Consider the following 14,170-nt stretch of genomic DNA (forward strand, 5'->3'; position numbering starts at 1 on the left):
TATTAATATATGCTACTGATGAGATTGTATCCCGCAGATGAGATTTTTATACACTATGTTGATTTTCGTCCAAATATACTTCCTTTTAATCAAACGCTTTCCTGTATCTGTATGTGTGTAAACTGTACGTCCAGTGAGTGTATTGTGTGCACTGTGAGTCAGGTGTGTACTGTGCGTCCATTATGTGTACTCTATGTACTGCACGTCCAGTGTGTGTACCTTGTGTACTGTGTATCCAGTCCATATACTATGTGCACTGTGCATCCAGTGTGTATACTGGGTGTACTCTGCATCTAGTGTGTGTACTATGTTTACCGTGAGTGACTGTGTGTACTTTGCATCCAGTATGTGTAATGTGTGTACTGTGGGTGCAGTGCATGTACTATGTGTCCAGTGATTGTACTGTGTGTACGGTGCATCCAGTGTGTGTTCTGTGTGTTATTTAGTCCTGTGTATGTAAGGAGCAGGTCGTGGACTGAGGCAGGGAGAAGATGAGTCAGGATGCTGGTCTCGCAAAGGTTCGGCCAAATATCAGATACTGCGCTGGGAACGACTCGAGAATAACTTATTTTATCACATTGTTTCCAGTGATTTAGTTTCAGTGCTTCATTACACTCTTCAATCGTGTAAACCTTATATGCTTCAACACAGTCTTAGATCATATCAGTTTAAGGTGTTTCATCGCAGTGTTCGATCTTATCAGCTTCTGGTCGTTCTCAGTTGTTCACAACTTCATGGATGTGACTAGAATTTGGTGTAAATATCTTTTTATTTTCAATGAAGATGCCAATTACTTCGTTTGTTTGTAATTTTAAATCAATAGTGAGATCTGGGATGGTAATTTTTAGCATTAGCATTTTTACATTCTTCGTGATCATTATAGTCGTCTAATATTTTGCCGCCATTCCACTTGCATGATGATGTACACCCGTTATCCTTATCTTAATTCAGCTTAGTTGTGCAGAACGTGCGGTGTTTATTCAAGAAATATCTTCGATCAAAGAATTTCTGACACTGACTGCAACTAAATAGTTTTTGGCAAGGACACAACATACACTCGGTCCTCTCATGAAGGTTAGCATTTCTTCTCAAGGTAAACTCCTTGCTGCAGAAATTACACCTGTGTTCGTTCGATAATGCTACAGTCATCGAACCGAGATCCATATTAGCTTCTTCACCTAATACCACATACAAAATGAGAGTTTTAAATTGGGACAATGACTCAAATAGAATTGTTAACATTTCATCAGGGAGAGTTAATTTAACTCATAAAAATCTTGACGCAAGTTCTCGCCAACAGATTTCGCCACAGACCGTGTTGAAATAAATATTATTTATTTTTCATGTGGGATGCGGGATGCTCACTCACAATCGCAAGAGAAGGAAGGCTTTGGTAGACCTCAAGTGGAAGGCAAATATTCTTGCATGGTAGTGTTTCTCAGTTGTTTTAAGACAAAGTAACCGCCTGAGAAATGATTTTTTTTGTCTGAATTCCACTTGTTAAAATAAATCGTACATGCTGATTTGGTAACAGGAATTCCGAAAGTTTATACGAAACTCTGAATACAAATACAAGACCCATTGCGAACAAAAAAAAAAAAAAAAAAATTCATACAGAGATTGTTTTCTCCGAAATAACCAGGAGCAAACGGTGAGATGCAACAGGAGGGATGATCGGGAGCACACGGAGAAGACCCACGGAATCAGAAGCCCGGGTGTATCAGCCGACAGTGGAAGCGGGTCAGGGCGCAGTAAGAGTGGCCAACTGCACTTGCCATGCGCGGCGCGCGCACTTTCCCGCGCCGCGAGGGGATGCCAGGGGAGGGTATAAGTAGCGCGGCGGGCAGTGGCCGGCACAGTGCAGGATGGCCGCGGCTCTGAGGTGGACGTGTGTGCTGGCGCTACTGGCGCTACTGGCGCTACTGGCGCGCGCAGACACCACCACGCCCGCAGCGGAGAGCGACCCGCCCAGGTACCCACCGCCTCACGTGTGCAGTCAATACACTCAACTACTTCCAATTACCGAGATTACACCTGAAACACGCTGTCTTCTAAATGTTTATTACAGATTAAAAAAAAAAAAACCGATAAGGAAGTCATAGGGACTGTCGACAGAAGTGAAAACTTAAATTTTTTTTTTAAAATTTTGTAATATGACAAATCATATCTACGTCAGATGTACGTAAGAAAATTGATTCTGGTATCACATCAGTACGATGTCAGAACGTTATCATTTATCCTTACATGTTTTTTTTTTTTAAGTCACAACAGATGTCAGTGGTATGCCAAAATTACGTAAAAATTCGTTACCTGGCTATGACTTACCAGTGATGTCAGACCTAGGTCATGTATTCACGTGGTCAAATTAACTTCACTTACTGCTACTACAGCATGTCGGTGACGCGAACCCTTTAGTTTTGCCCCTACCAAAAATCGCTCAACGCGGCTAAAGAAGCTTTCACTTCAAGAATTATATTTGCTAGTTGACTTGAACAGTGATGCACATTGAAGGGGTGTAGCAGTTGTAGCGGCTTGCGGCAGGGCCCAGGAGGAAGCGACGCCGGGCGCCACCGCGGCCCAGGCGCTCAGCAGCATCCTGGGCGAGTGCGCGCTCAGGCGCTCCTTGTCCTGCGTCAGGCCCAGGGTGCTGTCCTTCCTGAGCGCCGCGGCCCGCCAGGACGAGGTCCTGCTCACCCAGGACCTGTCCCTGCAGAGGACCGGCGCCTCGCGGCTGCAGGTGGGTCCATGTCCTCGCTGCTCTCCCCTCGTCCAAGCATGCACGATCCCACCTCAGACTGTCAGGCCGACATCTGAGTACACAGCTGAGCTCATGCAATGGCATCACCTGTAAACAAGCTAGGCTTTAACTAACTAATTACGAAGACTTACAAAATATAATAACAGTAAAATGAAAGTTTTGACGTATCGACCAATAGGCTTCTTGGGTAATATTCACAAAAAAAAAAAAATTGGTTGTCTGTAAAGTCGGTTTACGGACGATAGTTTAACGTGACAACGTCATAACAAAACATTGATGAAATGATTGATCCAGAAGAAAAGGAAATATCATATTCGGCCTGAAACTGAGCCGTAATAGGTTTTTGCAACCAAACCATTTAGGCATTAAAAATATTATATAATGTGTTACAATATTTTTTAAAACATTGTGCAAAAGATCCCGGGTGTAATTTGAATTACTATGTGTAACTGTAAAACACCATTGTTGGTTCAAAACGTATTTGAATATTCAACATTACTTTTGAATAACCGTACCGATTGTGCTGAAAATCGGTGGACGATCGTTAAATTACATAATATTAATAATTCAAACGACCAAAATATGATTGAAAAGTCAAATCGATGGTCGTTCCAATCGAGTGGAAGAGAGATGCCACGCATGCGTAGGCCCTACAATAAGCATGAAGAGAGATTCCACGCATGCGTACAATGAGCAAACAGGACACATCCGTAGTGGGACATCCGCAGTGGGACAATGTGCGTTACGGGACACTTTTTCGTGCGTGCAGCCAGCGTTCATCGATTTATTAGACGTTGTCACGTCAAAAAATATTTCCTAAAGTTGCCCTTGAGATTGACAGTCAATATCACTACCGTTGCCTACAACGGAGTATTTATGCTGCGTGGCTGTAGTGGTTTACATTAAGTGCAAAATATTATTTTATTCCAGTTAAATTTCATCGAATAAATCTACCGATATTGATGAACGGTCATTAAAATACCCGTACAAAATTATCTAAAATGAGGTGTGAAATATCGTAACCACCCGCTGGCATCCCTACTCGCCGCAGAGACTGTCCCTCGCCGTCATAACTATCTGATAAGAAATATGTTAGGTTTTACTTAAAGTTTGAGCTTGTAATGTGCAAATGAGTCAGTGATGCAATGCCACTTGTCAGTTGCTTCTTCCAATGTTACAAAACATTTCATAAAAAAACCATGTATTTAATTCAAAAACCCTCCCTTTTTCTGAAGAAGTTTTGAGGTTGCCTGATCCTGAAGGAATTACATCTTAATATTTTATTGAAATTATTGCATAGTTTCAAGTTGATTATGTCGTTATTCGTAGGTGGTATTTGAAATATTTTTTCAGACTAGTAAAGATTTAAAAAAAGGGGTTAATCATTTGTGTACATTAGGGCTCTTAAAAAATACTTATTTTGCAAAATATAATTTACAAACGTAATGGCTAAAGCCGCTACAGTGGGGTGGAAAAAGATGCATTTATTTTGATTTACTCGAAATAAAAAAGAGTGCCCCCAACAATCTAATGTGAAGAAAAAAAAAATTAAAAAGAACCAGTTTCCAAATTAATTCCAAAGGTGCAAAAGCATTACATGAAGCACGCAAATAGAGAAAACTAAAAATTCATAACATTATAAAATTGCAAAATATTTGAATTGTAAATACTAGGATAAACAACATTACAAATTAAAGAAAAAAATTGCAATCGTAAATTTAAGGCATAAAAAAAGTAAACTGTTTTATTCAAATAAAAATAAATATTAAAAAAAGTAATCAGAATCAGATTCAAAAATTAGATTAAAAAAAAAGAGAACAGAAAAAAAAATCTCGTTACAACCTAAGAATTCTGTAACTAATATAGTTACTCGATACCGGGGCAGTGACCAACTATAAAGCAATACGGCTCTTTAAAGGATCCCCCAGCCACTCTGGCTGTGCGAGGTGTCGCCGTGGCCACGCAGATGGACACTGCGAGCCATAGAGTCAGGGCTCCAGGAAGACCAGTGCTGACTGTGGGGTGCCGTGCGCAGGGAGAGGACAAGCAGGGGCTGCTGGAGCGAGTGGACGACTACCTGGCCTCGCACCAGCTGCAGGTGCGGCTGCCCCAGGAGCTGGTGTCTGGCGAGCTGGCGCCCTACGTGCCCAAGTTCCTGCTGCGCGACCTGCCGCCGCAGCTGGCTGTTCCGCTGGCTGACCCCGCCCCCGCCTCGCAGGGTGAGTTCCCTTCACCCTCCAGACCGCCCCGGCCTCGCAGGGTGAGTTCCCTTCACCCTCCAGACCGCCCCCGCCTCGCAGGGTGAGTTCCCTTCACCCTCCAGATCACCCCCGCCTCGCAGGGTGAGTTCCCTTCACCCTCCAGATCACCCCCGCCTCGCAGGGTGAGTTCCCTTCACCCTCCAGACCGCCCCCGCCTCGCAGGGTGAGTTCCCTTCACCCTCCAGATCACCCCCGCCTCGCAGGGTGAGTTCCCTTCACCCTCCAGACCGCCCCGGCCTCGCAGGGTGAGTTCCCTTCACCCTCCAGACCGCCCCGGCCTCGCAGGGTGAGTTCCCTTCACCCTCCAGACCGCCCCCGCCTCGCAGGGTGAGTTCCCTTCACCCTCCAGATCACCCCCGCCTCGCAGGGTGAGTTCCCTTCACCCTCCAGACCGCCCCGGCCTCGCAGGGTGAGTTCCCTTCACCCTCCAGACCGCCCCCGCCTCGCAGGGTGAGTTCCCTTCACCCTCCAGATCACCCCCGCCTCGCAGGGTGAGTTTCCTTCACCCTCCAGACCGCCCCGGCCTCGCAGGGTGAGTTCCCTTCACCCTCCAGACCGCCCCCGCCTCGCAGGGTGAGTTCCCTTCACCCTCCAGATCACCCCCGCCTCGCAGGGTGAGTTTCCTTCACCCTCCAGACCGCCCCGGCCTCGCAGGGTGAGTTCCCTTCACCCTCCAGACCGCCCCCGCCTCGCAGGGTGAGTTCCCTTCACCCTCCAGATCATCCCCGCCTCGCAGGGTGAGTTTCCTTCACCCTCCAGACCGCCCCGGCCTCGCAGGGTGAGTTCTCTTCTCCCTCCTAACCCAACCCCACCACACAATGTAGGTGTCTTTCAACCCATCACTGCTACCCTCACAACCAGCCCCCACCACACAGGGTGAATGTCTTGAAACACATCACTGCTTCCATCTCACCCCGCCCTCACCATTAAGGGTTTATGTTTCAACCAATCATTGCTACCCTCCCAACTTGCCCCGACCACGCAAGGTGTGTGTCATTCTAAACCGTCTCTGCTACCCTCTTAGACCAGCCTCATTTGGCGAGCACATTGTGTGTGGTCTGAATATAGAGCTGACCTGCAATGGATGTAGTTCAGAATGACTTGGAATTGCTATTGTTCTGTTAGAACCGCAATAGACAAGTTACTTATCTAAGTGCTTACTCTTGTTTTTATGTCATTATAATGCATCTTAAATAGTTGTAAAAACATGTTCTGCCGCTATTACCCAAACAAATCTCCACATTCTATTGTTCGTGCCACATATTTCAACAAGCCCAAAGTTAAATCCGGCAAACACATATTGTTTTTTCGTTGTATAATATACAATTAATTAAAGTTTCTTTAATACCCTTACCTACTAAATATTTCGATCATGCAGTCACTAATAAGTTACTCCAATGTTTGTAGAAATCATTTTTTTCCCCGCAGTATTGCTAAGTATAACCATTGGGTTGAAAGCAGTCATAAACCTATCCGTTCCTGACTTACGTCAAAAAATTAATTTCTGTGGCAATCGTTTGTTTTTAATTTATTGGAGTTTCGTGCTGGTTACAGTCTTCTAACAAATCTCTAAGCGCTATAAAATTATAGTAGTTTTTAAACTAAATCTTTGTGGTGTGAATGAATGATAACAATTGAATTATTATTTAGCTGTTACCGCTGGGAAACAGCTTGGCACAAGCTCTGGCCAGTACCTTTAACATGTAGTCAAAAGGGGGTTGCATCTAACGGCTACATCCTAACATCCCGTAGCCCGCATGCGCGATTGCTGGATGACTGGTGGAGTGCTCAGAGCCCCAGTTGACTGCGTAGGTGACTTACCCAAATAAAACACTTCACTCACTTATCATCAGGTGCCAGACCAAAAATATTGTCCTATGTAAGCAGTATCAAATATTCTCATAACAACTGATCTGTGTGTCGTACAAATATAAATTATTCCTAAAGAAATACTATTAATATTGTGTCAACATTAATGTCTTTGCACAAGCTAGTGGATACTTCATTTGAACGGTATTGAGAGCTCAGCACGTAGTGTGCAGACAGTATTAGTTACCAAAGCACAGCAGTGCAGACTCAGAGGCTCAGAGGAACACGTGGACCCGTGTCGCAGAGCGAGGCTTCATGAAGCGCATCGTGATGCCGTTCCTGCTGGGGCTGAAGTTCAAGGCGACGGCGCTGGTGCCGCTGGCGCTGGGGCTGATCGCCCTGAAGACGTGGAAGGCGCTCACCCTGGGCCTGCTGTCGCTGGTGCTGTCCGGCGCCATGCTCGTGTTCAAGCTGACCAAGCCCAAGGTGGTCAACTACGAGGTGTACCACTACCCGCAGCACGCGCCCGCCGTGCTGGAGCACACGGCGCCCGCCGCCGCCTACGACGCGCACCACGGCTGGGGGCGCGCGCACGACCTGGCGTTCAGCGGCCAGGCGCCCTGACCTGGCGCGCGACTTGACCCGCTGCTACACTGCTCTCCTCTCCACGCCTGCTCCTAGCGCGCGCGACCTGACCTTGGAGTGCTCCACTGCTCCTAGCATACACGACCTGACCTTGACGCGTTACGCTGCTCCTAGCGCGCGCGACTTGACCTTGGAGCGCTCCGCCGCTCCTAGCGTACACGACCTGACCTTGGAGCGCTCTGCCGCTCCTAGCGTACACGACCTGACCTTGCCGCGCTCCGCTGCTCCTAGCGTGCATATGTTCATAGCGAAAATACTATAAGATACATTGCCGAAATGTACATTCATCCACCGCAGTCACACGATCCACACATGAACCTACCTCGGACTTGCACCACTGCCGATCCTACCATTGGCTACCACTGCTGCCCTGCGCAGAACACTCTCGCTGTGGACCTTGTACTTTACTTCTCTTTCCAACGAGTTTTTTAGTTTTAGTAAACTCTTGTTTTGTTACATGGATTTAAAACTGCAACCTAACTCCTGGACAAAAACTGACTCAAAGATTATTTAACTATTTATTGGTTGGTTGCTGTATGTTTTTTTCCTTTTTTATTTAAACTTTGGAGATTTTCTGAAATATTATATATTTATCAAATGCTGATGATAAGTTATTTACATGTCTTAAATTTAATAAAGTTGTTAAACCTTGTTGTTAATAAAAACATCTAAAAATATATATTTGTTTCATTGCTTCCTATACTGATTCAACCAAGATAAAATAAATATTTAAGCTTCACTAAACCAACTTTACTTTTTTGAAGTTATCAAAGTATGTTTTTATAGCTAATTTATTGAACACATTTCAAATTGTTTCATTTTCTAGTGCTTCACTTCATGTTATGCTTAAATCATCAATAATTATTAAAATTCAATGTTTAATTAAATGCATATACTTAAAGTCATTTACATAAGATTTTAAACATTTATGTAAGAATGGATTATACTTATTTTTTAAGGTTCTAGGCTACGAAATGCTTCTGGTAGGAACAGCGTGGTTTTTGCTTGCTACAAATGACTCAAGATTGTTACATAACATTATGAATCACAGCAGGGTTTTAATGAGGGTAGTCTAGGCTGAAGGAGAATGATTACTAGACAAACTCTGAGAAGATCAAACCTCACTACGAAAATCCAACGATCACAAAAAAAAAAGATGGAAGGCAGAAAAACTTAACACAATATTTCATTAAATAAAACTGCTTCACATACTTTAAACCCAAAACCATGCTTTAACCAACATTGCAAATTAAGTCAGATAACAGCTCTATATTGATGTCTTAATAAGAGCTACTATTCAGTGTCAAATAAATGTAGGCTATGTCTTACAGAAATTCGTGGCTTTAATTTGTAGGACAGAGTGAGGCGATTCCATTGAAGAATGCCCTAGTGAAAGTCTAGCATAATGGACACATGAAACATTTGGGTGCCCTGCTTATCTTAGTACTGGCCTTGCTGTCTTGTCCCAGGACATGGCACTGGCTATAGCTGCCTGGGTGGTGACCAGAGTGTGCCATACTCGCCTTTAAAGACACAGCGTGGGCCGGCGCAGTGTGTCTCGCCTCACTTGCTGGTGGTCAGAACCAGGCATGGTCAGCGGGTGGCGACAGCTGCCCTGGCTGTAGCTGTCATGCTCCAATCATTATTTTAACAAGAGATTTTTTTGATTTATTTTGGGAATTTTCTCCGAATTTTTAGTGTAATAAAATACAACATTTCAAGACGGTGTATGAATTTCAAAATGGCGGATATCACGACAGTTGCCTGTCTGTTAAAAAATAATTACTGCACTCTAGTGGGAAAAAAATTAAACTAAATTGGCGATAGCACCCTCTGGCAGACAAACACATTATGTTAGATCCTAGATGGCCGCCATGGCATCATACTGGCTGATGTAATATCTGCCTTGGCATTAGTGGTGGGAGGTCAGTCTTGTCGGTGGCTTCTGTGGAAGAAGGATCCATCGCCCTTTTTAAACAAATGACCTAGCCGGGTTTTAACAGAGGACTCCATGATGTTTTTTATTATATATTTTTTATGAATTTAATTTTATCCCGAATTTATAGCTTAAATATTACAGTTTTTCAATATGGCATACGTAACGAAAATTGAATTAGTGATGTCATAATTTTAAAAATGGCGTCCATGACATCCTAATTGTCAAGGTCATGACCTCAGTGGCTTCGGGCGACTTGCCAATGAGGAATTTATGCCGCTTTTAGGAATTTCAGTTTTTTTCTAAGGAAAATTTTTTGAGCATTTCGGATTTCAAATTAAATTTTTTAACTTGTTTTATCCCTCGAAAATTGAATTTTTGGTGGAATTTTTTCTCTAAAAACTGGAATATTGGCGAACCCGTGGCAATTTTTGACAAAATTTTAGTCATATTTTACTAATTTTGACAATTTTTGAAGATCACTGTCAAAGATCAAGGTCAATATCATATAAGATGGCCGTCGTGACGTCAAGTGGTGGTCGGCACTTCGCACCTCAGCCTGGAACCTGTACCTGGACCGACCAATATATACTACTCAAGTAGTACTAAAAATATAATTTTTGTATTTTTTTTTTCACAGAACATAACATACGCTGGTATTTTATTTAATATTTTTATATTTAGTGAAAATTTTAATTCATTTAGTTTTTATAAGCGAAATATGTATCTCTACATGTGGTGTGGTAAGTTGAAGCCATGTCATTTTCAGAGCATATCTAATAAAAGTGTTTCCCTTTTAACACACATGCTAATTTTGACATTTGCAAAACTATACTTAGACACAAAGTTCTATATAAGGCCCATTCTATGATATTTTTTACATTAGTAATGTGACCATGCTTCAAGCACATTAAGTGCCATCAGTGCCAAAGGCACCCATATGATGCAGTGCTACGAATTCCCTGGGCACTGTTAAGGCCATTGACAATTAAGTTTAGTCTGCGATGCACAGTGGAAGTAAAAAGCTGAAGGAGACATCTCTGTAATCCTAGCCTGCACTCCAGTTTCATGGTCTGCCATTGTCTAACAGCCATCAAAGCCCAAGCCAATTAATTTATTCAATTCCACGTCCAAATTTTCAACAAAACTTAAAATGTAAGAAGAAATTCCTTAGTATACAATGTAATTATCTTCGCATCAGCATCTTATGTTAGTATGGTCATCATTGATAAGGTACAAATGAAAGAGACACTACTCTCATACAAACTAAAACTGCAACTGGAGACACATCACCTGTGCATGGACACCTGGATTTGAAGAATAAGGAGTATGCCATTTTTGTGGCAATATCTTGTTGCTGATATTACTGATGAGGTAATTTTGGAAATGGACATCATGAACAATAAAGATTTGTTCTTGAAATGGAAGGTCAGACATTGCGAATTACCATTCTGGTCAATCTTGAGCAGATATTGGCAGCCTAAAAACAGGGAGATCCTAGGGCCAACATGACCTACATCATAGAGCCATATAAGACAATTGGCCTGGAAAGACTACTGATCGCCCACAGCATTATCAAGGTTGGTGAGTTTGCGCCAGTAAAGATGCCTAACCTTCATTTAAAAGTTAAGGTTTCCAAGCAAGGCGAACCAATATCTAACTTCGGGTTCCACAAAGTGAAGCTACAATCCCTCTCTCTCTACTACTATCTCCGATCGCACACTAATACAACTGAGTCATAAACTAGAGAAAGTATTGAAGCGATCTCAGGAGAACTTTGCCCATGAAGAAGTAGAAGACTACCAAAAGATGATTGACATCACCAAAAAAGAAAGTTACTGCCTTCCATGTATCGATTACACTCTCAACACACTTGCTGGCACTAGGTGGTTCTCGACATTTCACTTGAAGAGGCGAAAGGGTCTTCATACAGAGAAAAATGAGAAGACTGCTTTCTCAGTTCACAGAGCTACCAATGGGGTTATGTTATGATGTTGCCACTTTTAAAAGACTGATGGAAATTGTATTGTATGACTTGGTATGTAAAACATGCCTGGTTTTTCTGGATGGCATTATTGTTTTGGACAATTCTGTGAAGGAGCATCTCCAAAATCACCAGAAAGATTTTAACAGGCTTCGCCATTCAAAACTCAATGTAAGCCCTAAGAAGTAATTCTTGTTCCAAAATGAGGTAATATTTCTAGGTGATGTGGTATCGCAGGGTAGAGTACGAACAGACCCTGAAAATATACAGTCTGTCAAGGATTGGCCTGGAACTACAATCAAGCATAATAAAGAAGTTTCTTAGGCATTTGTACCTTCTATAGACATTTCGTGCTTTGGTTTGGCAGATCACTGCATCGACTGACAGAGGAAATGAGACAGTTTTTGTGGAATTCTGGGTATGAGACTGTGTTTCAGAATCTAAAGGAGGCACTGTGTTCAAGCCGCATGCTTGCCAACTCCCATTATCAAGGAGAGTATATCATGTACATAGATAGATGCAAGCGGTGATGAGCTGGGTGCTGTACTTTACCAGGTACAGGATGGAAACTTACAAGTCATTGGGTTCTACAGCAATGTTTTATGTCAGCCCAAACCCAACTATTGTATCACAAGGGAAAAAAAAACATGTTAGCTGTAGATAATGACTTGTAGCATTTTACAAGTATTTATATGGGAGAAAATTCCTTGTACGCACTGGCCATGGTGAATTTTAGTGACTGTTGCAGTTGAAGAACCAGAGGGATAAAATGCTTAGTGGAATGAGCAGATGAAGCAGTATCATTGCCGAATCGAACGCAGGAAGGCTGAACTCACAGCAATGCTGATGCCCTTTCTCGCTGTCCATGCAATATAGATCGCAACTATTGCAAAAGAGCAGAGAAGAAAGAAGGAATCGAACACATCCGACGTATAGCTATCGTTAACAGCGAATATAAATGGGACCATTCCCGCCTAAATGTGTCATTGCGACTAGACCCTGAACTTGGGCCCATTTCATTCTGGTTAGAGAGGGGAACATACCATCCATCATTAAATATCTAGTGACTGAAGGCTATGAAAACTTTTTGGGCACAACTTATTCCTTAAGGATGGAGAGGGCATGGGAGAGTCCAAATGAGAAATTTGTTACTATGCAGATACTCCTCTCGACAGCCTAGTACCAGAATTTCTGAAAGAAATGCAAGATGGGACTTTGGGGTGCCATCTCGGAGTAAATAAAACTATAGTCAAGACTCGTCAGCGCTACTAGTGGTTGAGGTACTGTCAGGATGTAGAGGATTAGTGTACACAATGTCACGCATGTTCAATTAAAAGGGCCACAGTACTATAGTCATTGAAAAAAGAGGTTCTACAATATTGGAGCCTTATTTGAGTGGGTAGCCACTGACATTACTGCACAATTTACTCTGACTAACGACAGTAACAGGTATATCCTGGTGGCAATTGATTATTTCAGTAAGTGGCCAGAGGCTTATGCTCTTCCTAACCAAAGAAACCCCCACCATGCAAACGCACCAGACAACAACTTCATATGCATATTCGGGGTACAGATGGAGTTGCACTCACACCAAGGCACCAATTTTGAATAGACTATATTCCAGGAGGTGTGTTGGTTACTATGGATAAAGAAAGCCAGTACCTCAGTTCGATGGCATGGTGGAAAGATTTAACTGGACCCTGGAGGCACACCTTGCCAATGTTGTGGCTTACCACCAACAAAATCGGGATAAACACATCTAATTATTCCTGATAACATAAAGGGGTACCATCCATGACTCAACTAGACAGACTCCTGCGAGTATTGTGTTTTGACAGGAGTTGAAACCACCCTGTGACAACCAGTTTGGCTGTCCTCACCTAGAGCCAATCAGCACCACCGACTATGCGAAGATGCCTGAAAAAACCTTCGATTAGTGATCAAAGAATGGAGACAAGGTACGACTTGAAGGTTAACTCACCTGGATTTCAGAAAGGCGATATGACGTGGCTAAACAAGCCGCAATGAAAAAAAGGCAAATGTTCTAAACTTCAAGTGGTGTGGGAAGGTTCTAATGGAGGGTTGAAAAGATTAAATAACGTGGAATACCGTACCTAGAGAGGAAAAAGAGGACATATGAAAGTGGTATATGTTGACAGATTGAGGAAATACGCTGGAAGACACATGTTGCATGTTCAAAACTAAAAGGCTTAAGGAGGGGACAGTGTTACGAAGATTCTAGCGATGATATTGGCCAGCCAGCTTGCACGCCTATCTGTGGGTGGGGTACGATGCAGGTAGTGTGCATCCTCCATTATCACTACACGCCTAATTCGATTAGTAATTGCAGCTTGCTACCCTCTTCCTTTACCCAGAACTTTGTGGTTGAGTCCGGAGAATTCCCTGCTGGTCTCGAGGGCTCGGAATGTTTCCAGAGCCTTTTCTGTGGGAAGTGGCATAACTAAGATGCCATTGTTCTTGAAGTTTCGAGTATTATGTCGGTAATTCTGATGACATGACACTTCGGACGGCTAAGAGACCTTTCCAGGGCAGGACTTTGTAGTTATGTGAAGAGAAGTGAAGAGGGCAGGTGATCCCCCGGTGAGCGAGCGGGGATGAGGAACGACAGGCTCCTGGGCGAGGCTTGGTGCACCGGGGGCTGTGTTGTGTGCGCGGCGGACTGAGGCGTGCGGCCAGAGACGAGCAGTTGAGAGGGCCACTCTAGAGCTGAGTTCCCATGGGGAGAGTCAACTGTGAACTTAACAAGGAGTGATTAA

General features: G+C 43.3%; 1 protein-coding gene across 1 annotated transcript; it reads left to right on the plus strand.

Annotated features, from left to right (window-relative positions):
• Positions 1-1,861: 1,861 nt before the first annotated feature.
• On the plus strand, positions 1,862-8,150 carry LOC134539310 (uncharacterized). Its single transcript, XM_063381228.1, has 4 exons — positions 1,862-1,972; positions 2,542-2,737; positions 4,794-4,977; positions 7,133-8,150. Exons 1-4 carry the CDS (start codon positions 1,866-1,868, stop codon positions 7,450-7,452), a joined length of 807 nt encoding a protein of 268 aa, XP_063237298.1. The 5' UTR covers positions 1,862-1,865; the 3' UTR covers positions 7,453-8,150.
• The last annotated feature ends 6,020 nt before the right edge of the window (positions 8,151-14,170 follow it).

The sequence above is a fragment of the Bacillus rossius genome, chromosome 15 (assembly GCF_032445375.1).
Source record: "Bacillus rossius redtenbacheri isolate Brsri chromosome 15, Brsri_v3, whole genome shotgun sequence".
In the NCBI taxonomy this organism is placed as follows: Eukaryota; Metazoa; Arthropoda; class Insecta; order Phasmatodea; family Bacillidae; genus Bacillus; species Bacillus rossius.

What these genes read in the sequence shown, in the direction of transcription:
- LOC134539310 (XM_063381228.1), top strand. Translation starts at nt 1,866, where the DNA reads ATGGCCGCGGCTCTGAGGTGGACGTGTGTGCTGGCGCTACTGGCGCTA. An exon ending in CCGGCGCCTCGCGGCTGCAG is followed by an intron (nt 2,738 to 4,793) that starts GTGGGTCCATGT and finishes TGCCGTGCGCAG; the next exon opens with GGAGAGGACAAGCAGGGGCT. An exon ending in CCCCGCCCCCGCCTCGCAGG is followed by an intron (nt 4,978 to 7,132) that starts GTGAGTTCCCTT and finishes CCCGTGTCGCAG; the next exon opens with AGCGAGGCTTCATGAAGCGC.